General features: G+C 56.7%; 2 protein-coding genes across 2 annotated transcripts; one reads left to right on the top strand and one right to left on the bottom strand.

The window, feature by feature from the left end:
• Nucleotides 1-114: 114 nt before the first annotated feature.
• On the bottom strand, nt 115-16,989 carry ABCG8 (ATP binding cassette subfamily G member 8). The gene is made up of 13 exons (XM_038751451.1): nt 16,847-16,989; nt 12,935-13,036; nt 11,590-11,746; nt 10,127-10,365; nt 8,362-8,494; nt 7,132-7,401; nt 6,571-6,739; nt 6,395-6,475; nt 5,940-6,139; nt 5,621-5,697; nt 4,737-5,004; nt 2,568-2,695; nt 115-272 (listed from the first exon to the last, which is right to left on the bottom strand). Exons 1-13 carry the CDS (start codon nt 16,892-16,894, stop codon nt 135-137), a joined length of 2,010 nt encoding a protein of 669 aa, XP_038607379.1. The 5' UTR covers nt 16,895-16,989; the 3' UTR covers nt 115-134.
• ABCG5 (ATP binding cassette subfamily G member 5) lies at nt 16,893-26,255 on the top strand. The gene is made up of 13 exons (XM_038751568.1): nt 16,893-17,332; nt 17,987-18,108; nt 18,427-18,563; nt 18,848-18,946; nt 19,497-19,629; nt 20,359-20,498; nt 21,116-21,245; nt 21,435-21,648; nt 22,984-23,189; nt 23,936-24,074; nt 24,485-24,670; nt 24,787-24,899; nt 25,568-26,255. The coding sequence occupies exons 1-13, from the start codon at nt 16,893-16,895 to the stop codon at nt 25,759-25,761; spliced, it is 2,253 nt and encodes a 750-aa protein (XP_038607496.1). The 3' UTR covers nt 25,762-26,255.
• The last annotated feature ends 545 nt before the right edge of the window (nt 26,256-26,800 follow it).

The raw sequence follows: 26,800 nt of genomic DNA, 5'->3' as shown, positions 1-26,800 counted from the left end.
GAGTGGGGCCGGCCCCACCGGCAAGAGGCTGGGTGAGCAGCGTGGCGGTCGAGGGCCTCCTCGCCCGGCCGGTGCCCGGCACGGCCCCCGGGCCCCCGCCCGGGCTTCCCGAGCGCCGCGGCGGTTGGGCCTCGTCACCAGTCCTGGCTGGACTTCTGCTTAATGAACCGCAGGCACAGGCAGTAGAGGAGGAGAAAGGCGGCGCAGAGGCCCAGGAGGATGAGGTAGCTAGCGTAGAGCGGCTGGGAGTTCAGCTTCATGGCGTTCGCAATCTGCAAGCCGAGGACGGAAAGCCGGCGGTGACGGATCGTGGGGGTCCAGCAACGGGTCGGGTGATGGGCTGATTTTATTCTGTTAATATGTTTGGTTTTGTTCTCTGTCTCCCCCTTCTAGAATGTGAGCCCACTGTTGGGTAGGGACCGTCTCTAGATGTTGCCGACTTGGACTTCCCAAGCGCTTAGAGAAGCGGCGTGGCTCGGTGGAAAGAGCCCGGGCTTTGGAGTCAGAGGTCGTGGGTTCGAATCCCAGCTCTGCCAATTGTCAGCTGTGTGACTTTGGGCAAGTCACTTCACTTCTCTGGGCCTCAGTTTCCTCATCTGTAAAATGGGGATTAAGAGTGTGAGCCCCCTGCGGGACAACTTTATCACCTTGTAACCTCCCCAGCGCTTAGAACAGTGCTTTGCACATAGTAAGCGCTTAATAAATGCCATTAGTAGTAGTAGTAGTAGTAGTAGTAGTAGTAGTACAGTGCTCTGCACACAGTAAGCGCTCAATAAATACGATTGATTGATTGATTGATTAATTAACTGATCGATCCATCTACCGGTCAACAGATTGATTGCTTGGACAGGATTACCGAGCGCCGGGAGACTTGTGTGTGGCACTAGGCCAGGACTTGGGCCGATTCTAGAAATCAGATGGAAACCTTCTAGAAATCAGGCTGGGCAGCTTCATTCATTCATTCATTCATTCAATCGTATTTATTGGGCACTTACTGTGTGCAGAGCACTGTAATGATAATAATAATAATGATGGCATTTGTTAAGTGCTTACTATGTGCAAAGCACTGTTCTAAGCGCTGGGGGGGGGGGGGAAACAAGGTGATCAGGTTGTCCCACGGGGGGCTCACATTCTTAATCCCCATTTTACAGATGAGGTAACTGAGGCTCAGAGAAGTGAAGTGACTTGTCCAAAGTCACACAACTGACAAGTGGCGGAGCCAGAATTAGAACATATGACCTCTGACTCCCAAGCCCGTGCTCTTTCTACAGAGCCATGCTGCTTCTCTAAGCGCTTGAGAAGTACAAATCGGCAACATATAGAGACTGTCCCTACCCAACAACGGGCTCACAGTCTAAAAGAGCTTCCTCAGCCAGTTGCTCCTGTGTTGCTGCACCAATCAATCAATCAATCAATAGTATTTATTGAGCGCTTACTGTGTGCAGAGCACTGTACTAAGCGCTTGGGAAGTTCAAGTTGGCAACATATAGAGGCAGTCCTTACCCAACAGTGGGCTCACAGTCTAAAAGGGGGAGACCGAGAACAAAACCAAACATACTAACAAAATAAAATAAAGCACCAGCTTTATGCAGTGTTTGGTTTCTACTCCCTGCAGTCTCCCAGGCCCCTGCAAAGGGCTTTTGGTTTGGGGGAAACCCCTACCTGGGCACTTATGAAAATATCTGTAATTAATTTATATCAATGCCTCTCTCCCCCTCTAGACTGTAAGCTCACTGTGGGCAGGGAATGTGTCTGTAAGGTTGTTATAGTGTACTCTCCCAAGTGCTTAATACGGTGCTGTGCACACAGTAAGCGCTCAATAAATACAACTGATTGATTACCAGCCCTTGCTACCCAGGGCCTGGCCTCAGGCCAGCTTTGGGGCCAAGGGGGATGCCTGGACCGAGGGCAGCAATGTGTATGGCAGAGCCGGGGGGTTAGTAGGGTGGTACGACCTGGCTGGCGGGGGGCAGAGGGCAGGGGATTAATGAGGGAAGGCCTCCTGGAGGAGGTAGACTTTTAGGAGTGTTGGTAGGCTGTGTTCTGGTGGATTTGAAGTGAGAGTGAAGCACAGTGAGTAGGTTGGCATTAGAGGAGCAAAGTGTGTGAGCTGGGGTCTAGAGGAAGTAGGGTAAGGATGGTTAGGAGGAAGAGAGCTAATGGCCTGCCTTTAAACCCCTCGGTCAGGAGTTCCCACTTGATGCAGAGGGGTTTTGAGACACGGGGAGACATGCACAGAATAATGTATTAGAAAAGTAATCCAGACAGCAGAGTGGCCTATGGCCCGGAGAAGAGAGGCTGAAGGCTGAGAGACCAGTGAGGAAGCCGGAGCAGGGGTCGTTTCGGAAGAGGATGAAAGGTTGAGCCAGTGGGTGAGTATCGGGGGGATGCAGCCGGTGCTGAGAAGGAACTGGAAGGACTCACCAACAGGCTGAATATGAGAATTAAGGATGGTCACAGTCAGGTAGGAGGTGCCCTCTCTGCCCAGCCCAGGCCTGGTGGCTGCACGCCCTCCCATCCCATCCGGCCCACCCCGCCCCCCGCCCCGTGGGCACCCGGGCACTCACTGCCTGGCCAGGAACCGGGATGGTGCTGTTGCCGACTACCAGGGGAAAGTTGTGGCCAATGACCTGCACCTGCATCAGCCCCTGGAAGCCCCAGCGGAGAAAGGACACCTCGGAAATCCAGGATGGCACTGTGGAAGGGAAGGTCAGAGATCAGTTTCCTGAGCGACGGGGTGGGGGTCGGGTGAGGGTGGTCTGGATCACCCGGGAGATGATGGGGAGAGCATTGTCTACCCCAACTGCTCACTTGGGAGGCCCGGGGACCCCTCTGCGAGGACCCTTGACTTCTTACGCTGTCCCAGGCAGTTTGAGATGGGTGGGGGGCCTGGCCTGTGAGCCGGTCAGGGAGGTGGAGCAGCTTCTGAACAAGGGGAGGCTGGAAGGGTTGGTAGCCATCAGTCGGGAGGCACACGGGTGGGACCAAGAAGATGGAGAGGAGAAAAACCCAAGATCGTTCCCCAAATTCCACCCCAGGGCCCCGGGGCTCCTTGCAGAAGGGAATTTTCAAACAAGCGAACAGTACTTCTCTACCCAGCGAAGGGGGAGTAATGGGAATTAATTCCCACTGGGAATTCCAGCAGATCTAAGGGACTGTGGACAGATCCATGGATGAGCATCCAGGCCGGATCACTGGGGGAGTCGGGGGTGGAGAGGGGAGTATGAGATGTGTTGGATGGTCTTTGCTGGGTTACTAGGAGAGAGAAAGGGGTGGAGTGGCGAGAGTCATAGGGGTTGGATGGTCCGTGCTGGGTCCCTGGGGGAGAGGTGGGGAATCATTATCATGACATTTATTAAGGGCTCACTGAGTGTCAAGCACTGTTCCAGGTGCTGGGGTACATAAAAATTCATCAGGTTGGACACAGCCCTTGTCCCACATGGGGCTCATAGTCTTAGTAGAAGTGGGGAGAAGTACTGAATCTCCATTCAATATTCTATTGAATCTCTACTGCAATATGCTGCTTCTGAAAGCTTAGCGTAGTAGAGAAGCAGCATGACACAGTGGGTACAGCATGGGCCTGGGAATCAGAAGGTCATGGGTTCTGATCCCAGCTCTGCCACTTGTCTGCTGTGTCGCCATGGGCAAGTCACTTCACTTCTCTGGGCCTCAGTTACTTCATCTGTAAAATGGGGATTGAGACTGTGAGCCCCATCTGGAGAAGCAGTGTGGCTCAGTGGAAAGAGCATGGGCTTGTGAGTCAGAGGACATTGGTTCTGATCCCAGCTCCACCACCTGTCCGCTGTGTGACCCTGGGCAAGTCACTTAATAATAATAATAACGATGGTGGTATTTGTTAAGCACTTACTACATGCAAAGCACTGTTCTAAGCGCTGGGGAGGTTACAAGGTGATCAGGTTGTCCCACGGGAGGCTCACAGTTTTAATCCCCATTTTCCAGATGAGGTGACCGGGGCCCAGAGAAGTGAAGTGACTTGCCCAGAGTCACACAGCTGACAGTTGGCAGAGCCGGGATTTGAACCCATGACCTCTAACTCCAAACCCTGGGCTCTTTCCACTGAGTCACGCTGCTTCTCCACTTAACTTCCCTCATCTGGAAAATGGTGATTAGGACTGTGAGCCCCACTCAGGTGTACCTGATTACCTTGTCACTACTCCGGCTCTTAGAACAGTGCTTGGCACATAGTAAGCACTTACCAAATACCATAAAAAATAATGTGGGACAGGGGCTGTGTCCAACCTGATTTGCTTGTATCCACCCCAAAGGACATAGGCCTGGCATGTAGTAAGTGCTTAACAAACACTACAATTATTATTACTATTATTTTACAGATGAGGAAGCGGTTGAACAGTCCATCCCTGTCCAGTAAGACAACAAGTGCGCGCTTCATCCGGAGGTCTCGGAGTTCCGACCCGGCCGAGCCCGGAGCAGGTCGGGCTAGCGGGTATATATGTTTGTACATATTTATTACTCTATTTATTTATTTTACTTGTACCTATCTATTCTATTTATTTTATTTTGTTAGTATGTTTGGTTTTGTTCTCTGTCACCCCCTTCTAGCATGTGAGCCCACTGTTGGGTAGGGACTGTCTCTATATGTTGCCAGCTTGTACTTCCCAAGCGCTTAGTACAGTGCTCTGCACACAGTAAGCGCTCAATAAATACGATTGATTGGTGAGGGGCAGGGGGTGGGACGCTGGGGTTGGTGGCCTCACCCAGCCACAGGTTGTGCAGGCTGATGATGAAGCCTCCAGTCAGGTAGAAGGTGTTGTACAGGCCGTTGCCGAAGAAGGAGGCGGAGTGCAGGGTGGGGAGGAGCGCGGCGGCCCAGAGCGCCATGGTCCGACTACAGTAGACTATGAGCCAAAGCAGCCAGATGGTCAGCACAGCCCTGTGGGGCTCAGGGGCCAGGTTGGTCAGCCCGTAGATGGGGATCCCGTAGAGAAGCACGTAGACGCAGTGCTCAGGGAGCTCCCCCAGGACCTGGGGCCAAAATGAATGCGGATGGGCTAGTTCGAGGGCTCCACGCCCCTTCCCCAGTCCCCGGGATCCCACCTGGCACCGACATTCAAGGGAAGACTCTCGGGATCTGTGGCTCCGTGCCCACACTGGGTGGGGCCTGAGCTGTCCCCTTCCCTCCACCTAGAGACTTCTGGCCCTCCTCCCCAATGCCCCCCATGGCAGGCCCATCTGCTCATGTCCTCCCTCTGGGGGCATGCCTCCATTGCCCTCCCTCCCCACAACAAAATAGCATTTCTACATTTCCTAGGTGGGACCCTTTCAACACATCATCCCAGATCTGTCTCCTCCAGGACGCTGGACTCAGGGGACAGGGAGCATATCCTCTACCCACGTTGAACTCTCGAGTGTACTTGGTAGGGTGGTCTGCATGCAGTGGGCACCCAAAACAGCTCTCTGCCCACAGCAGACACCCAGAACAGCGCTCTGCCCTAGGCAGACATCCAATAAGTGCTACCGCCTGCTAGGTTGAGGCGGTAACTTGCTTTCCACTGGGTTCACTGCTCCCTTCTGGACAAGACTCAGTTCAGTTCACTGCTGGCACTGTGGGAGAGGTGCTCCCTGCCCTGCACCCCGTTACCTTGGCGAAGAAGTAAGGGCCGATGCCATACAACCCATCCTCCAGCTCATGGCACAGCATGGCCCTTTCTGAGTGGCCTGCGGGGAGAGACCACATTACTGGCGTTCTATGCCACAATGCCCACCACCCCTGGTGCCAGGCTGCAACCGATGCCAATGAAGCCCCTGCCTTCACCAGTGCCACTGCTAATACAGCCACGAATGCAGATGCCACTGGGGCCGCTGCTAATGCAGGTACTGTCAATGCCACCCATACCACCGCCAATGCTACCATCGCCAATGGCCCCATGGTGCGCAGGGCCGGGTCTGGGGGCCCTCACTCTTGGCTACAGTGTCCAGCACCACAGGGAATGGGACGAGGGCGCCAATCATGTAGAGGAGGGAGATCCTATCCATCAGCGGCAGCGTGCTGCTCCCGTGGCCGTAGTAGAGGAACCCGATGATCAGGGACATGAGAAGCGCCTCGGCCCCGTGGACGAGAAGCATCGTCAGGTCGCGGATGTCGTTGGAAACTTGCCGGCTGCGGGCAAGCGGCCCTGAGCACCAGCACGGACCTGTCAGCCGCCCAGTCCAGAGCCACCTCCCGTCCCTTAGCCGAGGTTTGTGCCGGGTGCCCACCGGGTGCTGTGTCATACACCCCCCGGATGCCGGTATGGACCCTTGGGATGATAAGGCAGGAGTAAAAGATGACCCCGGGCCTGGAGGAGCTCTGGTGACTTCTAACTCCCCTGACCCCAGGCCCTGTTTACTCCAAGGGGACCCGCGGCCCAGTTACCGGATTAACGTGGAGAACTGCCGCCAGGCTCCAGGCAGCCGGTCTTCATCACAGCTTGGCCCGGTGGGACGGAGCGGAAGTCTGTCGGAAAACAGAGGATGGAGCCGTAGCAGGTTTTCCCCGTGGCGTCCGCGGGCAACTGGATGGATGCTGACTGTCGCAGCCCCTGCCTGTACCTGTGATCCGTGGAGGCTCCTGGCGGGGCCCCGGGCTCCTCTCCGCCGTGCCACAGACCGTCCTTGGAGCCCTCCACTTGGCCCTGGAACAGGGAGGACAGCACCTGGACCCTCTCCCTGCTGGCCGCTTCCTGCAGCTCGCCACACAAGTTGATGCTGGTCAGGTCCACTGAAAGATATCGCCGACCGGCCTCGGGCCGCAGCTCCGGCTGCCCCCAGCCTCTCTGGCCCCTGTAGCCAGCCGGGTCCGGCCTACCCCCATTGCCTGAGCGGCCGCAGTCCATCCTGGGCCAGTCCCACAGCCTGCCAATTGGGCTGCAGGTCTCCTCGTCCTTCGGTGCCCTCCAGCCCGGCCCCCGCCCCTAGGGTGTCACTGACTGGAACAGTGTTGGCATCTGGTAAGCTGCTGCTGGGCCTTAAGCTCCCTGCATTATCCCCTTGTTACCTCTCCTCTTTCTCCCTCCCCAACTCCAGGCCTCGCAGTCCCGTAAGGCCGGACTTGGGGAAGACCACGGAGCCCAGCCCAGTCCGGCCCGCTTGGGCTCAGGAACCGAGACCTACCGTAGAAGTCGGCTGGGTTGCTGAAGCGGGGACAAGGGTGGCCGGCGGCTGCAAAATACCGGGCCATGTGGCTGGCCGGGCCCGCGTACAGGGTGGAGCCCGCGCTGAGCAGGAGCACCAGGTCAAAGAGGCGGAAGATATCCGAGCGTGGCTGGTGGAGGGAGAGCAGGACCAGCCGGTTCCCACGGGCCAGCCGTGCCAGCATCCTCACCAGGTTGTGGGATGTGAAGCTGTCCAGGCCAGACGTTGGCTCGTCCAGGATCAGGATCCCTGTTGCCGCCGAGACCCGGGTTACCGGTCAGACACCGCCACCGGCGGACAATAATAATAATAGTAATTGTGGTGTTTGTCAAGCGCTTACTATGTTCCAGGCCCCGTACTAAGCGCTGGGGTAAATATGAGGTAATTGGGTTGGACACAGTTCTATCCCAGAGAGGGCTCACAGTCTTAATCCCCATTTGACCGATGAGGTTACTGAGACATAGAGAAGTTACGTGAATTGCCCAAGGACACAGAGCAGACCAGTGGCAGGGCCGGGATTAGAACACAGGTTCTTCTGACTCCTAGTCCCGTACTCTATTAAGCCATGCTACTTCAAGGGTCACAGGCCGGAATACTGGTGGGATGGAGGAATGGGGCACATCAGTCACGAGGCAGGGTGGGGTCACTGCAGGAATGCACGGATTCTCTGCCAGTAAACTGCCAACCCTCCTTAAAAGCCTCCTGAAAGGCCACCTCCTCTAGGAGCCATTCCCTGCCTGGCCCCCACCCCCGGCTTCTGAGCTGTGCTACACCCTTCCGCCCTTCTCCCCTTGCTCAATGAACATTTTCATCTCCCTCATTGCCTCCTTGATTCTGCTGGCTCTGCATATAGTAGGTGCTCAGCCCAGGGGGCCCAGACTAGCCCCAAACACATTTTTCAGCAGGTAATGTGAAGGCTGATTAGCCCCGACCAGGAGAGAACTGCATATGAGCAAACTGCAGTAGCCCCAGGCCTGATGAGCCACCCCTACCCCAGCCTGCCCACCCACAGCCCCCTGCACTCCCAAGTTCTCCAGGAAACTTCTCACATCCCCTCACCTTTCGGGCCCCAGGAAGTGGCAACGGACCCTGCCCCCTGATCACCCAATTCATGTTGTGCAGGAGCTTCTTGTGGGGTGGGAGCCCAGAAGGGTCGCCCTGGGAAGGCGGGGCCCCCCGGTCCCCTAGGCCCAGCCACAGAAACCCTACCCGGGTTCCAGAGAAGCTGCACACCAATGCTGACCCTCCTGCGTTCCCCGCCGGACACGCCACGCACATGTCTGTTCCCCACCCGGGTGTGGGCGCACTGTCGTAGGCGCAGCTCCGCGATCACATCATCCACCTGTGGAGAGGCCCTGTCATGGTCAGCGTGGCCCCCTTCCCCACTACCCCGGTCTTCCTTCCCGGTGGTTCCCCCCGCACCCAGTCACTTTCACAGTTCAGTGGATGGTGTAAATCCCTGCCCTGCTGAACCGCTCAAGTGAGGACTTCCGGCTTCTTTGGTAATAATAATTACGGTTTGTACTAAGCACTATATGATGTGCTAGGGTAGATACAATGTGAGCCCACTGTTGGGTAGGGACTGTCTCTATATGTTGCCAACTTGTACTTCCCAAGTGCTTAGTACAGTGCTCTGCACACAGTAAGCGCTCAATAAATACGATTGATGATGATGATGATACAATGTGAGCCCACTGTTGGGTAGGGACTGTCTCTATATGTTGCCAACTTGTACTTCCCAAGTGCTTAGTACAGTGCTCTGCACACAGTAAGCGCTCAATAAATACAATTGATTGATTGATTGATTGATTAATCGGGTTGGACAGAGTATCTATTATTTATTTTATTTATTTATTATTTATTTATTTATTTTACTTGTACATATCTATTCTATTTATTTTATTTTGTTAGTATGTTTGGTTTTGTTCTCTGTCTCCCCCTTTTAGACTGTGAGCCCACTGCTGGGTAGGGACTGTCTCTATATGCTACCAACTTGTACTTCCCAAGCGCTTAGTACAGTGCTCTGCACACAGTAAGCGCTCAATAAATACGATTGATGATGATGATGATGATGATCATGATCTGTCCCATAAAGGACTCACCATCTACGTAGGAGGGAGTAGGACTTAATCCTCACTTTACAGATGAGGAAATAATAAGAATAATAACTGTGGTATTTGTTAAGCACTCACTACGTGCCAGGCACTGTATTAAGCTCTGGGGTGGATGCAACCGAATTGGGTTGGACACAGTCCCTGTCCCGCGTGGGGCTCACAATCTCTATTCTCATTTTACAGATGAGGTCACTGAAGCACAGAAAAGTGAAGCGACTTGCCCAAGGTCACACAGCAGACAAGTGGCAGAGGCGGGATTAGAACCCATGACATTACAATTTCCAGGCCTGTGCTCTATCCACTACACCCTGCTGCTCCTAACCGAGGTCCAGAGAAGTGAAACTATTTTCCCATGGTCTCACAACAGGCAAGTGGTAGAACCAGGAATTAAAACCCAGGTCCTCTGACTCCCAAGCCCTTCCACCAGGTCCCATTGCTTCCCCACAGGCTGCCTGTCCCCGTCCCGTGGCAGGGGCTGGTTTTGCTAGCAAGTCCTAAATCTGGATGGGAATGGGGGCCCCCTACCTGGGCCAGAATTCCCTTCCCATGGACCCTTCCCTCCCACAGTCAGCACATGTGATCAGGGGGAGGGGAGGTAGTAGGGCATGCATGTTGGATGCTGGCCTGGTCCTCCGCACACACGCTCCGAGCCCGGGACCCCGGGGCTGGCATTGGTGGGTGGAGTGAGGCCCTCAACGGACCCTAGGGATGGGAGCGGTACTGTGGCAGTGGGCAGGGCAGGCCTGTCCCCCTGCCTCCATTCCCCTATCCTCCACCCCCCTGCAATTAGTACAGTGCTTTATTGAGCACACAGTAAGTGCTCAATAAATACGCTTGACTGATTGAATGATTACAGTTACCCGCTGGGCCCGCTGGGCCTCGGAGAAGGTCTGCGGCAGGCGCAGTTTGGCCACGAAGGTCAGAGTCTCCCGGACGGTCAGGTGGGGCAGCAGGTGGTCATCCTGCCTCACGTGGGCTACAGTGGCCCTCACCAGCTGCGGCGTGCTGGGCTGCCCGTTGATCCGGATCTGGCCCGTGCAGATCTGGCCTCCGGAACCCTGGCCCGTGATCACGTCCAGCAGGGAAGACCTCCCACAGCCTGACCGGGGGGACATGGGAGGCGGTCCGAGTATCCGGCCCTCCGGGATGTGTCCTGGTGGCAGCCTAGGCCCAACTCTGTCCCACCCTCCGATGGCCCAGGTGTCTCCTTGCTCCATCCTGCCTGGCTCTGGAGCGGGAATGGGAAAGGGAACGGCAATGCTTCTGGAGCAGGGATGAAAATGTCACTGGGTCTGGAGTGGAAATGGCAATGGCTCTGGACTAGTAGTAATAGTATTAAATGCTTACTTTGTGCAGAGCACTGTGTTTACCTCTGGAAGAGAAGACCCAGGTGGGAATTAGATGGTCATTGTCCCACAATGGGCTCCCAATCTCAGATCTGGATTTGAATAAGGGAATGTCAATAGCTGGGGCTGTGGCGGAGGGAATGACAATGATTCTGGAGCAGGAAAGGTAATGGTTCTAGAGCTGGACTGGGAATGGGAATCAGTCTGGAATAGGGAATGTCAAAGGCTCTAGAGGATCTGTTCAGAGTAAGCACTCAATACATACCACTGATTGATTGATTGATTGACTGGAGCTGGAAATGGAATTGGTTCTGGAGATGGCATGGTGATGATTTGGGAGTGGGAATGGACATGGGAATAACTCTGGGGCTGGGAATGGCTAATTAGAGACATGTCTCCAAACAGGCAGGCAGCGTCCATTCTGAGGCAATGATGAAGGCTCCTGGAAGCTGGGTTGGTGGTTTTTTAAAATATTTTTATGGTATTTGTTAAGTGCTTACTATGTGCCAGGCCCTGTTCTAAGCAGTGGGGATCTAGGATTGACTGATGTTCACATGCCCTTTCATCCCTTCTAGGGCAGGGCAGGCGGGGGCAGAGACATAGTGAGCACCCCGACAGCAACAGGTTCATCCATTCTTGGGACTGCCCGGCTGGGCCCAGAGGCCTTGGCGAGACTCATCCATTTGGATGGGAGGAGTCAGTCAGCCAGTCATATTGAATGAGCGCTTACTGTGTGCGGAGCACTGTAGTAAGCACTTGAAAGAGTGCAATATAACAGACACATTCCCTGCCTACAACGAGCCTACACTCTAGAGCAGGAGATAGACATTAAATGATGGATATGCACGTAAGTGCCGTGGGGCTGGGAGGGGGGATGAATAAAGGGAGGAAGCCAGGGCGACACAGAAGGGAGTTGAAGAAAAAGAAGAGGGCTTAGTCAGGGTAGGAGGGAGGAGGGCAAAGGGCAGCGCAGGTACCTGAGCTTCCGATGATGGCCAGCATCTGCCCACTTTGCACTTTAAAATTCAGATTCTGAATGGCCAGGGACTGGGAGTCCGGCCCTCGGGTCCAGGGCCACCACAGCTTGGGCTTTGCTAGCTGTTTGTACCATGGTGTCTGGGAGGACCTGTCCACCTGGAGGGCGCACATGGGTACATAAACAACCCACGGGCACACATTACACTAGCAACACACACCACAGACACCCCCAAACACGGACACCTGGGTTGGCTGATTCTCACTGGACGAAGCCAATACATCTGTCTGGATTCTGGTAGCTCTAACCCACCTGCTCAGCCCTAGTCGGGGTCTCTCCCCCACCCCCCACCCCCCCTGCAGAGGAAGGAGATGGTCCTGTCAGGGGCATCCACCCTTCCTCTCTCCCTAGGTGCTGCCCCCACAAAACAAATTAATCAGGGGGTGTCGATGGGGACCCAAAGCCACAAGGCCCCAGAGGCCCCAGGGCACACAGGTACATATGTGTGCAGACACACACATGCATGCCCCTTGCAGCTGGGACCACTGCTGTCCTAGCTACTCTGGGGACTCTTGGGACAGGCACTGGGGGTCAGAAGAGCCAGTTGACTGCTGGTCTCAGCCCTTCCCTCCTTGGCTCAGTCTTCTAGACTGTGAGCCCACTGTTGGGTAGGGACTGTCTCTATATGTTGCCAACTTGTACTTCCCAAGCGCTTAGTACAGTGCTCTGCACACAGTAAGCGCTCAATAAATACAATTGATTGATTGATTGATTGGCCCAGGTCACTGCCACCGTCTCTGGCTCTGGCCGCCTCCACCTTGGCAACTGGAGGACCGAACTTACCTTGCCTCAGGTTGAACTTGGGCTCGGTCTAGTTTCAGGCCAGAGTTGAGTCCCCATGCACCACGGCTCCCTGCTGCCCACCCCAGAGAGACCGCTCAAGGGTAAAATCACAAGACCCCGGAAGCTTCAGTACCTGAGACCTGATCTCTCAGTTCCTCAGGACTTGGAGATCTTCTGGACTCTGATTTTGGGGCTCCCCTGGGCTCTTATCTCAGGGCTCTGCCAGGTTCTGATCTTGGGGATTCCCTGGGATGTGATCTTGGGGCTCCCGTGGGCTCTGATGTTGGGACTCCTCAAGGCTCTGATGTCGGAGCTCCCCTTGGCTCTGATCTCTGAGCTCTTCTGGGCTCTGATCTCTGAGCCTTTCTACTTCCTGAGCTCCTCTAAGCTCTGATTTCTGGGCTCTGATCTCTGAACTTTGAGCTCCTTAGGACTCTGATCTCCGAGCCTCCACCCCCACCCCTGGAGAAATCAGCCCATTGTGGAACCAGCTAGATGCTTACCCGATAGTTGAGGTTTTGGACCTCCAGGGTGTTGGACTGCCCACTGTAGGTGAAATACAGGCTGTTGTCTGGCTCCGAGATGAATAATCCATCCTGGAATTCCTAATTAATTAACACTGGTGTTTATGAAGTGCTTAGAGAAGCAGCATGTCCTAGTGGATGGAGCAAGGGGCTGGGATTCAGAGGGGCCGGGTTCTAGTCCCAGCTCTGCCACTTGTCAAGTGTGTGACCTTGGGCAAGGAACTTGCCTTCTCTGTGCCTCAGTTTTCTCATCTGTAAAATGGGGATTCAATACCTCTTCCCCCTCCTACTTAAACGGTGAGCCCCACGTGGGACAAGGACTGTGTCCAACCTGATTAGCTTGCATCTACCCCAGCGCTTAGTGCATGGTACATAGTTGATGCTTGACAAATGGTAGGAATAGTAGTACTTGTAGAAAGACTTCGAAGGTAGGAAAACAGTGGCCCGGAGGACATGAAGGAGGAGAGAGTATGAGGCAGGAGGGAGAGACAAGATGGAGGCACGGTGAATAGGCTGGTGTTTGGGCAGTGAAGCGTGTGGGCTGGGTTCGACTCTGAGCCCACTGTAGGACAGTGACTGTGACTGATCTGATTGTATCTATCTAACTGCATCTATCCCAGCGCTTATTCATTCATTCATTTATTCAATCGTATTTATTGAGCGCTTACTGTGTGCAGAGCACTGTGCTAAGCGCTTGGGAAACCCAAGTTGGCAACATATAGAGACGGTCCCTACCCAACAGCGGGCTCACAGCCTAGAAGGGGGAGGCAGACAACAAAACAAAACATATTAACAAAATAGAATAAATATGTACAAATAAAATAGAGTAATAAATACGTACAAACATATATACAGGATATGTAATACTTAAGAAACGTCACAATTATTAGGGGTTTAAGTATGGTACTTGTTAATAACAATAATTGTGGTACTTGTTAAGTGCTTACTATGTGACAAAGCGCTATCCTAAGCGCTGGGGTCAATCGGGATACTCATATCGGACGCCGTCCCTGTCCCACCCAGGGCTCACAAAGTAAGAGGGAGCGCGACCCCACTGTTGGGTAGGGACTGTATATGTTGCCAACTTATACTTCCCAAGCGCTTAGTACAGTGCTCTGCACACAGTAATAGCTCAATAAATACGACTGATGAGTGATGATGACCGGGGAGCTGATATCCCCCTTTTCCAGATGGGGAAGCCAAGGCCCAGAAGGGTTGAGTGTCTTGTTGGCGGTGCGGCTCCAGGCCCCCGGGCAGAGCTGACAGTCCCATTCGGACTGTCCCATTAAGCGCTTAGTACAGTGCTCTGCACATAGTAAGCGCTCAATAAATACGATTGATGATGATTCGGGGCTTCGGCTTCCCAAAGGGCGGAGCGGGGCGCGGAGGGGCCGGGGCGGAGGCAATGCGGGGCCAATACGCAGCTGGTGCCAGGAGGGGGCGCTGAGGGGCTGGTGCGGAGGGGGGCGCGGAGGGGCTGGTGCGGGAGGGGGCGCTGCCGGGATGGTGCGGGAGGGGGCGCTGCCGGGCTGGTGCGGGAGGGGGCGCTAGGCTGTCCATCACCTCGCCCCCTCCTACCTCATCATCATCAATCGTATTTATTGAGCGCTTACTGTGTGCAGAGCACTGGACTAAGCGCTTGGGAAGTACAAGTTGGCAACATAGAGAGACAGTCCCTACCCAACAGTGGGCTCGCAGTCCAAAATCTCACCTCCCTTCTGTACTTCTCCAGCCCAGCCCGCACCCTCCGCTCCTCTGCCAACGCTCACCGCCTCACCGTTAGGCCTTGTTCTCGCCTGTCCCGCCGTCGACCCCCGGCCCACGTCCTCCCCCGGGCCTGGAATGCCCTCCCTCTGCCCATCCGCCAAGCTCGCTCCCTTCCTCCCTTCAAGGCCCTACTGAGAGCTCACCTCCTCAAGGAGGCCTTCCCAGGCTGAGCCCCCTCCTTCCTCTCCCCCTCGCCCCCCTCTCCATCCCCAGCATCTTACCTCCTTCCCTTCGCCACAGCACCTGTATATATGTATATATGTTTGTACATATTTATTACTCTATTTATTTATTTTACTTGTCCATATCTATTCTATTTATTTTATTTTGTTAGTATGTTTGGTTTTGTTCTCTGTCTCCCCCTTTTAGACTGTGAGCCCACTGCTGGGTAGGGACTGTCTCTATATGTTGCCAACTTGGGCTTCCCAAGCGCTTAGTACAGTGCTCTGCACACAGTAAGTGCTCAATAAATACGATTGATTGATTGATTGATTGATTGATTGCGGGGCTGGTGCGAGCGGGGGCGCTGCGGGGCTGGTACAGATTTATTACTCTATTTTACTTGTCCATATTTACTGTTCTATTTATTTTGTTAATGATGTGCATCTAGCTTTACTTCTGTTTATTCTGATGACTTGACACCTGTCCGTATGTTTTGTTTCGTTGTCTGTCTCCCCCTTCTAGACTGTGAGCCCGTTGTTGGTTAGGGATTGTCTCTATATGTTGCCAGCTTGGACTTCCCAAGCGCCTAGTACCGTGCTCTGCACACAGTGATCGCTCAATAAATACGATTGAATGAATGAATGAATAAGGGGGGCGCTGCGGGGCTGGTGCGGGAGTAAAGAGGAGGGGAGAGAAGGAGAGGAACCTTGGTTAAAGCAGGGCCGGGACAGGCACCACCCCTCTTGCTCTCCCAGCTGCCTCGAAATAATAATAATAATGATATTTATTAAGCACTTACTATGTGCAAAGCACTGTTCTAAGCGCTGGGGAGGTTACAAGGTGATCAGGTTGTCCCACGGAGGGCTCAGTCTTAATCCCCATTTTACAGGTGAGGTAACTGAGGCCTAGAGATGTTAAGTGACTTGCCCAAAGAAATGAGCCGGGTGGGCTGGGGAGGACGCGGGGCCGGCCGGAAGGACGGGGGGTGGCAGCGGCGCCGGGGTCGGACAGTATTTGCGTCTGTGAGCAGTGGGTTGTGATGGCAGCAGCAACAGCATCTCCCTGGAAAGGGCCAGGGCTGCGGGGGCCGGGGAGGGCAGGGGCAGGAGGACTGGACTAGACTGGACTAGTCTGACGGTGCCCTCATTCATTCATTCAAACGTATTTATTGAGCGCTTCTTCCCTTCATTCAATCGCATTTATTGAGTGTTTACTGTTTGCAGAGCACTGTACTAAGCGCTCAGAAAGTAAAATACAGCAACAAAGAGAGACAATCCCCGTCCTCAACGGGCTCACAGTCTAGAGGTGGGGAGACAGACATGGGGGCTGAGTCCTTTCTGGAGTTGCTGGGGGGACAGGTGGACTCTCTTCCACGAAGCCTTCCCAGACTAAACCCCACCTTTCCTCATCAGCCGCTCCCTTTGCTCTTCCTCCTCTCCCAGCCCCACAGCACTTATAGTCCATAGCTGTCGGCATTTATTTATTTGTACTGATGTCTGTCTCCCCTCCGCTAGCCTGTAAGCTTGTTGGGGGCAGGGAATGTGTCTGTTTATTGTTGTACTCTCCCAAACACATAGTACAGTGCTCTGCACACGGTAAGCGCTCAATAAAAACGGTTAAATGAATGAATGAATGCCTCGAACCCGCAGCCTAGACAGAAAGACTTGTCTGCCTGCCTGTCCTGACCTTCGACCCCCGCTGCAGGGTGACCCCTTCCCTCTCCCTCCTTCCCGGAGGGGCTGCGGCAGAAGACACCCCCACCCCGGGTCCAGGACCCTCTTTATTGTCTCTATTGCTGAATTGCACTTTCCAGGCACTTAGTACAGTGCTCTACACACAGTAAGCACTCAATAAATAGGAAAGGACCCCCGGCCTTCCCAGGGCCTAGCCCGCTGTGACCCTGCAGCCGTGGCAAGGCGGGTGAGCTGGGGTAGTGGGGGAGAGGGGGGAGGGGACACTCACCACCTCCCGCGCCGGCCACTCGCTGACCACTGGGTCGAGGATGGCCATGCCGCTCCTGCCGGGTGACCCCACTGGGCGGCCCTTCGGAGGGTCCTTTCGGGGTGGGGGAAGGTCTTGGCAGGTGTGGCCGTCACTCCTCCGGCCCCCTTTCTGCGGGACTCGGGGCCGGCATGGGCGGGGATGGACGGACGGACGGACGGACGAAGGTCCATCAGATAACGGTGGCAGGCTTGGCCCAACCCTAGCGGGGCTGGCGAAGGCCCAGAGTCCCCGTGCCCGGGCCAAGCGGGAGCGGACACAGGGCCAGCCTCAGACGCCGTGGCTCCCCTGCCCCCGCCGCCTTGGCAGGATGAGGGAGGCGCCACCCCCGAACACCCCCAGGGGACCCCCGAGCCCAGAGCCCCGGGCCTGCGGGCACGACGACACGGCCAACTCCTCGCCGCCCCCCTTCAGCCTGAGCATCCACCGTGCCTCCTACGTGGTCAGGTCAGGGCCCGTCAGGACCGGTCGGGGCCCAGCCGGGGGGCCGCCACCACCCCCAACTCCCCCAGAGCCCTCTCCTGCTTCCCCCCTTCCCCGCTGTGCCCTCCTTCCCGGGCCGGGCAGTGCCAGGGCCCCCGCGTGGCGAGGCAGGACGGGGCGATTGGGGGGGGGGGGGGCTGGGTCAGAGCTGGGCGTTGGGAGGCAGGGAGTCCTGGGGCGCTGCTGGCCGACCCCCTGTGTGCTGGGGCCGCCTGGAGGGAGGTGGGAAGGACCAGATGGAGAGGGAGGGGGCCGGGCCGGTGACCCCGCTGGTTGGGAGGGAGTGGTCCGTGACCCCTCCTCTCCCCCTCTGCAGCCCCTGCCTCCCTGCCCCTTCCTGGCCCTCCCACTCCCTCCTGATCTCCCTCAAGTCCCCTCCTGAACCCCCGACCCTTTCTGAACCCCTGGGTATCCCCTGATCCCAACCCCACCCACTCCCGGCCCTCTGGCATTCCCAAGTCCTTTGACGCTCCCTGACCCCCTGGGAAGCCCTGACTCCACCCCCCTCCTGCTTCTCTCTCAGCTCCAGCCCCTCCTGCCCCTTCCCACCCCCCACCCGCTGCTGCCCCACGTCCCCTGCCCTGGCCCTGCCATTGCCACGGGCTCCTTCCTCTCCAGCAAGCGGGACGGGCCTTGGTGGACCGCCGGGGTCAGAGGGCAGAAGTGGACCCGGCAGATCCTGAAGGATGTCTCGCTGTACCTAGAGAGTGGGCAGATGCTGGGGGTCCTGGGGAGCTCAGGTGAGCGGGGGCTCCGGTCCGGCCAGCGGCTCTGACCACTTTCAGGCGGAGGCCTAGCCTGGCTTTGCTGCTGGGGCTGGGGAGGTGGGAGGGCAGTGGGTCAGTGGCACTTCCAGGCAGCATCTGTGGGCCCGTCTCCTTGGACCCCACTCTTCCCATCCCCCCGGGCCATCCCTGCTCCCGTCCTGCCCACCCCTCGGCTCCCCCAGATCTTCCCCCCCAACTCTTCCCGCACTTGGCCCGTTTCTGTCCGGGCTCCCCCCTCAGGGCTCTCCTCCCTCCCAGGCTCTCCCATCCCTCCCCTCTCCCCGGCTACAGGTTCCGGGAAAACCACACTGCTGGACGCGCTGTCGGGGCGGCTGAGGCAGCAGGGGACACTGGTGGGAGACGTGTGTGTGAACGGCCACCGGCTGCGCCCCAACCAGTTTCAGGATTGCATCTCCTATGCCCTGCAGGTGGGGACCCGCGTGGCTACTGGGTGGTTTCCCGAGCAGGCAGTCTAGGTGCCGCAGCGTGTGTGCCATCTGTGCGGAGTAGGCACTGCCATGTGACTCCCTGGCCGGGCAGTGTCGACTGCAGAGAGGCATCCCGGCCAGGCAGTGTAGACACACCGAGTGGCATCCGGGCCAGGAGGTGTAAACGCTGCAGTGCGGTGTCCTGGCCGGAGAGTCTGACAGCTGCTGCAGGTCTTCAGTGTGGGGCTGGACTGACTTCAGTGTCCTCTCCACCGCTGTTGCAGGAGGACACTTTTCTGGGCTACCTCACCGTCCGGGAGACCCTGACGTACACAGCGCAGCTGGCCATCGGCACCGGCTCCCCTGACTTCTTCTGCAGGAAGGTGAGTGAGCGGGCATCAGCAAACCCTAAGCGTCCAAACTATGCTCTTCTCTTGGGGAGAAGTCCATGCCTCAGTTTACCCCTTCAGTCTTTGGGCTTCTCATTTCAGGGGCTACCCCAGAGGCCCCGTGGCCACATGCAGCTTCCTTGGGGTGTCCAGCCAGCCTTCCCCACAGGGACTCGTGGGCAAAAGAACTTGAGGGGATCAGGGTGGGGGTGGGACACTGGGTGGTCACTCTGTGCCCTCGGGGAGAGGCAGGGCTATTTGGTGGACATACTGACTGTACTCTGTGCCCACAGTGGTGTGGCCATGTGGTGGGCACACTGACCATGCTCTGTGCCCGCAGGCAGAGTGGTGGCCATGCGGTGGGCATGCTGACTGTACTCTGTGCCCGCAGGCAGAGTGGTGGCCATGCGGTGGGCATGCTGACTGTACTCTGTGCCTGCAGTCAGAGCAGTGGCCATGTGGTGGGGACACTGACCATGCTCTGTGCCCGCAGGCAGAGTGGTGGCCATGCAGTGGTCAAGCTGAGCTTGTTCCGTGCCCACAGGTAGAATCAGTGATGGTGGAGCTGAGCCTCAGCCACGTGGCGGACACGCTGATCGGGAGCCATGTGACCGGAGGCATTTCTAATGGCGAAAGGCGTCGTGTGTCCATCGCGGCCCAACTCCTCCGGGATCCAAGTGAGTGGCTGGCCTGTGAAGCCATCTCTGGGCACTTCAGGGGGCCCCAGAAAGCAGGCCCTTCTGCTCTCATGTGGGCACTTGGTGGACGCATGCTTCCCAGGTGTGGGTCTGCTGAGACTTTGGGCTCTTCCCTCCTTCAAGGGGGGTAAGTATTGTGAGCTCCCCGAGGGCATGGCTCATGTCTGCTGACTATTGCAGTCTCCCAAGCTAGTCGGAAGACCTGGAAGCACCCTCCAAACCAAGCTGCAGCCCTGGAGAGGCTGAGTGAAATTTCGGGGATGGTGACTTGAGCACCATCTGAGGGTCCTTCTCCCCGATTCCCCAGAGAACTGAGGACACGATCAGCATTCACAGCTGCAAGCTTGCCGGACATTGTTGTAGGCCATGGCAGCCCATGCCAGTGCCTATCTGCAAGGTGGCTATCTCCAGACCACTGAGCTCTGCAGGGCAGAGGGTTCCTCCCTGGGTAACAGGAGGGGGCATTTTCTGGGACAAAGCTGGCTCCTCCTTTGAGCTGGGTCTTGGTCTGAGTGAGTGAGAGAGCCCAGGGAGGTTTTCCGGGCAAGGCCAAGGGACCGAAGATTTTTCTAAATGAGGCCATGGGTCCGGGGAGGTTTCCTGGGTGAGACCAGGAGTCTTGGAGGGGAGGGTTCCAGGTGAGGCCAGGGGTCTGGGCATGGCCCGAAAATCTCTGCCCCAGAGCCCTGGGATTCCTGGTGTTTGTAGAAATCATGCTGTTGGACGAGCCGACCACTGGGCTGGACTGCACGGCGTCAAGACAGATCGTCACACTCCTGTCCGCACTGGCCCGCCGGGACCGTGTCGTTATCCTCACGGTTCACCAGCCCCGCTCCGAGCTCTTCCAGGTCAGGAGGGCGCCGGCGGCCCAGTGGGCGTGCAGAGCGGGGACTCGGGCAGGGGCCCAGGTCAAGCTTCATCTTCAGGGGATCAGCCCTCCCTCCGCAGTCCCCCAGAGGGGCCACCTCCAAGCCAGGGGGTGTTAGTGTTCCAGCGCCCGCTACCCCTGCTTCGGGCAGCCCCTCCCCGGGAGTGAGGCGATTGGGGCGAGAGGTGGTGTGTTCATGCAGAGCCCTCAGAGAGGCCAACTCCCCACCCTAGCTTGCTCCCTAAATGCTGGAGAAACCAAAGGTCACTAGGTGGCCTGCACAAGCTGCCCAATTGGTTCTCCGGAGTTGGGTCCTGCTGCCGAGGGCAAAGGGTAGCAGGAGAGAGGCCCTCAGCTAAGCTGACCGGGCGGACACAGAGATCACGGGGGCAGGGCAGGGGGTGTGGCTCTTGCCAGCACCATGGCAGTCGAACCGGTCCTTTCGGCCGTGGGGGAGTGCCCGCTGCGGCCAGAATCCCATCCCCTCCGGGACCCGGCGACCGCAGCCGAGGTCTGGGGGACCACCAGGGCAGAGGGGCCGCCAGGCAGAGACCGGGGGGTTGATCTGCCTCCCCCCACCCCTGGTCATTCTGCCAGCTGTTCGACAAGATTGCCTTGATGAGCAGCGGGGAGCTGGTTTTCTGTGGGGCTCCCGCCGAGATGCTGGATTTCTTCTGTGACTGCAGCTACCCGTGTCCCGACCACTCCAACCCATTCGACTTTTATAGTGAGTCCCCGGCATTGCCCACCTGGGGCCTGTTGATAAGTACCCTTAATAACAACAATAACAACAACAACAACAACACTTGGGAGCAATACTGTGGGGGTAGGGGTCAGGGCCGGGTTTGGGGATGGAGTCGGGGTCAGGGCGGGGGCTGGTGGTGGTGGAGACGCTCAGGCGGGATGATGATTCTAGTGGACCTGACGTCGGTGGACACGCAGAGCAAAGAGCGTGAGCTGGAAACAACCCGGAGGGTCCAGCTGCTGATCAAGGCCTTCCAGAACTCAGCCGCTTACCTCCAGACCCTGGAGAGCATCCAGAGAGCCAAGCGGCCAGAATCCTCCCCTCCGACTCCCCTCAGGACCAACAAGCCGCCCGGGACCCTCTCAAAACTGGGAGTCCTGCTCAGGTAGAGGGGTGAGGGGCCCTCTGGGCTCATAAATGGGACACATCTCCCACCTCAGGGCTCGGTCTGTTCCTCCTCTTCTCTTACTGACAGACCTTTGGCTGGCAGACTCCCCACCGTCGGTGCTCTGCCTCCTGCCACCCTCGTGCTCTGTCTCCTGCCACCCACTCCCCTCTCCCACTGCTCCCCAGCTCTCACTCTTCACTCCCTGTATCCGTGCCCCACCCTCCACTTCCCACCTCCGACCGACCGCCTACCTGGAGCTCCGTCAGCCTTCACAGCCGTCAGACCACAGCTTTTCCTGCCTTCAGAGCTTCCTGGGCCCCCATCTCCTCCCGGAGGCCCTCCCTAACTCATCCTCCCCCTCTTCTGCCCCTTCCTGGTGATGTCTCAGCGCTTGGGAATGTGTTGGTATATTTGTTATTTCTTTCCTTAATTGGCTTTTCGCCTTTTTATGGTTGGTATCTGTTTTCTCATATTGCATATTTGGCAGTGTGCACCCCCTCATCACCTCTATTAGCCCATCAGTGGGATTCACTGAATGTAGAGCACTGTTCTAAGTGCCTGGGAAAGTACAATAGCATAGTCAGTGGTCATTGATATTTACTGAGTCCTCTTGTCCTTTTCTTGCACATATGTACATATCTTTAAATTATTTATTATAAATAATAATAATAATAATGGCATTTATTAAGTGCTCACTATGTGCAAAGCACTGTTCTAAGCGCTGGGGAGTTTACAAGGTGATCAGGTTGTCCCATGTGGGGTTCACAGTCTTGATCCCCATTTTACAGATGAGGCACAGAGAAGTTAAGTGACTTGCCCAAACTCACACAGCTGACAAGTGGAGGAGCCGGGATTTGAACCGATGACCTCTGACTCCAAAGCCTGTGATCTTTCCACTGAGCCATTCTATAATTATTTATAATTATAAATTATGAATTATTTATTCATATTAATGTCTGTCTTCCCCTCTAGACTGTAGTAAGCTCGTTGTGGGCAGGGAACGTGACTGCTAATTCTGCTGTACCGTACTCTCCCAAGCGCTTAGTATGGTACTGTGCACATAGTAAGTGCTCAATAAATATCACTGATTGATTGTTTGATGTACAGAACACTGTACTAAGCATTTAGCACTGCCCCTGATCCCTTCCCACGAGAAGCTTACAATACTCAGACACCGACCCTGCCCTCAATGAATTGGTAATGATATGGTTGTCCCCCCAACCCAGTACAGTGCTGTCACCACAGTTGGCACCTAGTAGAGCCTGGGCATTGAGGCTGGAGAGTAAGGGCAGACCCGACTGCCAAGCCTGAGCACGGGCTGCCCTGTTGCAGGAGAGTCACACGGAACCTGCTGAGAAACAAGCTAGCGGTGACCATGCGCTTGTCTCAGAACCTCATCTTTGGCTTGTTCCTGGTCTTCTGCCTCCTCCACGTGCAGAGTGACCTGGTGAAGGGGGCAGTGCAGGACCGTGTGGGGCTGGTCTACCAGTGTGTGGCGGCCACACCCTACACGGGGATGCTCAACGCTGTGACCCTGTGTGAGTATGCCCCCCCCCCCTCCGCCCCGCAGCCCCCGTCTGGCCTGGCTCCTGGGGAGGGGGCTGTGCGCGGGGAGGCTGAGGGAGACTGGGGCGTGGGGGGCAGATCAGGGCGGGACGGGCCTGGGAGCGGAGTGAAGGGGCACCTCCCAGGAGGAGAGGAAGCCCACGAACTCCCAGCTGGATGAGGGAATGGGACCAGGTGTGGGCAGGGGCTGGACTCCCAGAGCTCTGGGCTCAGAAGGGGGTCTTCGCCCGTCCGTCCCCGGAGACCAACCAGCCAGAGGGTGGGCTGACAAAATGAATCTGGTTGGCCATGGGTGAAGGGCTCTGACCATGGGCACTGACTGTGGGCTCTGATCAGGGGCTCTGACCATGAGCTCTGAACATGGGCAATTACCTATGGGCACTGACCATGGGCACTGATCAAAGGCCCCGACTAGGGACTCTGACTGTTGGCATGAACCATGAGCTCTGACTGCAGGCTCTGACTTGTGGGGTCTGATCATGGATTCTGATCCCGGGCTTTGATATGGGCTCTGTCCACGGGCACCGATGTGTGGGCGCTGACTACGGACACTGACCACGGCCTCTGACTTGCGGGTAGTCCCGGCCTTGCGTGCCGTCAGTGACCGGGGGTCTGATCATGGATTCTGATCCCGGGCTTTGATATGGGCTCTGTCCACGGGCACCGATGTGTGGGCGCTGACTACGGACACTGACCACGGCCTCTGACTTGCGGGTAGTCCCGGCCTTGCGTGCCGTCAGTGACCGGGAGAGCCAGGATGGACTCTACCAGAAGTGGCACATGGCGCTGGCATACATGCTGCACCTCATCCCCTTCAGCATCATCAGCGTGCTCCTCTTCAGCAGCTTCACCTACTGGTGAGGTGGACGCCCATGGCCCTGCCCTCCATTCCCTGCCCTCGCTAGATGTCCCTGCCCTCCATCCTCTGCCCTTGTTCGATGCCTCTGCCCTCCTTCCCTCACCCTCACTCGATGCCCCTGCCCTTCTTCACCTCTCATCCTCACCTGATGCCCCTGCCCTATGTCCCCTGCCCCAACCCTACCTCAGCCTTCCCTCCCCTGAGTGGGGGAACTCTGGGAAGGGTGCCCAGATCCGGTGGCTTTGCCCCAGCCTGGCAAGGGTGGGGCCAGGGGGTGATCTCTCCCAGCCCCCTGCCTCTCTAGTCTTCAACGCCCCATTCCCATCCAGGAGACTGGGGGGCGGGAGGTGAGAGGGAGGCTGGGCGGGGGGCCTGGATGTCTTGGACTGACCCCCACGTGTTTCCCAGGGCCGTGGGCCTGTATCCCTCCGCCGCCAGATTCGGCTACTTCTCCGCCGCCATCCTGGTCCCGCACTTGATGGGCGAGCTGATGACCGTGGGGCTTCTGGCCCTGGTGCGAGACCCCAACGTGGTCAATAGTGCCGTCGCCCTGCTGAATATCGCCGGCGTCCTGGTTGGATCCGGGCTGCTGAGGTGGAGGCTGGGGACGCGTGAGGAGGGCCCACTGGGGGTAGTTCCTCCCCTCCCCCCATCCCTGCTCGGTCCAGGGGCCCCTCACCCGCTTCTCCTTGCTTCTCCTTGGGCTACAGGAGCATCGAGAACACGCCCCTCCCATTCCAAATCCTCAGCTACCTCACCTTCCAGAAATACGGCAGCGAGATCCTCATCGTCAACGAGTTCCACGGGCAGAACTTCACATGTGGTGGGTGCCGACTCGGCCTGGTGCCCACCTCCAGAGTGGGCGTGCTGGGGGGCAGAGAGGAGGCGTTTTCTGGACCAGCTGGGCTTGCTCCCAGTTTCCCTTCACTTCAGCCCTGGAAGCCATGTGGCTAAGGGTCCCCCTCAAAGTTCCCCCACAGACATGGACCCCATGCTGGGGGCCTTGAGGGGCCGCCGGGCCCTTCAGGCCAATGGGGTCTGTCGGGGGCCCCCAGTTTGGCCCAGAGACCAGGAGGAAGCTCTTCCAAATATCGAACTCAGTCTCTTCCTTCTTGTCTGGTCCTCCGAATTCTGGGAATAAGCTGGCCGGCAGCTCCCTGCTCCTCATCCACCTTCAACCCCCCTCCACCCCCAACACACGCACACACACAACCCGTCTCCCCCGAGACTTCTCTTCTCGGGACTAAACACTCCATTCCTTCTTTCTTGGTTCATAGGACCCATTTTCTGGCTCCTCGTCATCCTCCACGCTCCCCTCCTCCTGCTAGTCCATGCTCTCCTCCTCCTCCTCGCCCTGTACTCCCCCTTCTCCTCCTCACCCTCCTCCACGCCCTCCTCCTTGCCCTTCTTCTCCTCTTCACCCTCTTCCATGCCCTCTTCCTCATCCTTGTCCTCTCCTTCATCTTCTCAGTCGTGCCGTTTCTCCTGCAGGCAGCTCCAACATCTCTGTCGCCGCTTCCCCCTTCTGTGCCTTCAGCCAGGGCGACGTCTACATCGAGCAAACCCGCCCCCAGGCTCCGGCCCGCTTCACCAGCAACTTCCTGGTTCTGTATGCGTTCGTGCCTGCACTGGCCGCCCTGGGCCTGGCTGGCTTCAAGGTCAGGGATCGACTCATTGGCCGGTAGAGAGAAGCCGCATCTCCTCCAGTGGGACCCCGGACTGCTGCCCCCCGCCACCCCCGGCAGCCTTCACCCCTCTGTATCTTCAGTGACTTTGCCCAATTCTGGCATTGACTGCTGCCTCCATGGATCTTCTTGCTCCAATAACTTCCCTTGAGGACCCAAGTTGGCCCAGGGGACTGTGGGCCTAGGGTATAACCTCGGCCTCCCTCCAGGCCTCCACCGGGCCCTCGACCGATCCAGCCCACAGACGGAATTGAAAGTTTGTTAGAACTAGGGAAACTCCGAGGTGGTTCTGGTCCCTGATGCACTGAGTTCCAGACACGCAGGAGAGGCGGAGCTCTGCTGGACTGCCATGGCCGGGCCTAAGGGTCAGGGTCTCCAGCCTATTTGTGTTTTCTGGAGCCTCTGCCCCTATTCCATCCCCCCAACTATTACCTCAGCCCTCTTGCCCTCACCACCACTTAGTTAGTGGATAAAGCCCAGGCCTAAGAGCCAGAGGAGCCGGGTTCTAATGCTGGCTCCACCACTTGCCTGCTGTGTGACTTTGGGCAAGTCACTTAAATTCTACTACTAATAATAATGATAACTGTGGTATTTGTTAAGTGCTTACTATGTGCCAGGTACTGTACTAAGTGCTGGGGTAGGTGATACAAGATAACCAGGTTGAACTCAGTCCCTGTCCCATAAAGGGCTCCCAGTCTCAATCCCCATTTTACAGATGAAGTGAAGTGATTTGCCCAAGGTCACAAAGCAGACAAATGAAGCTGGCATTAGAACCCATGTCCTTCTGACTTTAGGCCCATGTTCTATCCACTAGGCCATGCTGCCTCTCTGTGCCTCAGTTTCTTCAACTGTCAGTCTATCATATTTATTAAGGGCTTGTTGTATTCAGAGCATTGTACGAAGCGCTTAGGAGAATGCAATATAATGATAAACAGACACATTCCCTGTCCACAACGAGCATGCAGTCTAGAGGGACGGTAAAATGGGGATCCATTATCTGTTCTCCCTCCTACTTGACTGTGAGCCCCATGAGGGACAG

The sequence above is a fragment of the Tachyglossus aculeatus genome, chromosome 9 (genome assembly GCF_015852505.1).
Source record: "Tachyglossus aculeatus isolate mTacAcu1 chromosome 9, mTacAcu1.pri, whole genome shotgun sequence".
Classification (NCBI taxonomy): Eukaryota; Metazoa; Chordata; class Mammalia; order Monotremata; family Tachyglossidae; genus Tachyglossus; species Tachyglossus aculeatus.
Note: the sequence above shows the minus strand (reverse complement) of the source record. Positions and strands in the feature narration are given on the sequence as shown.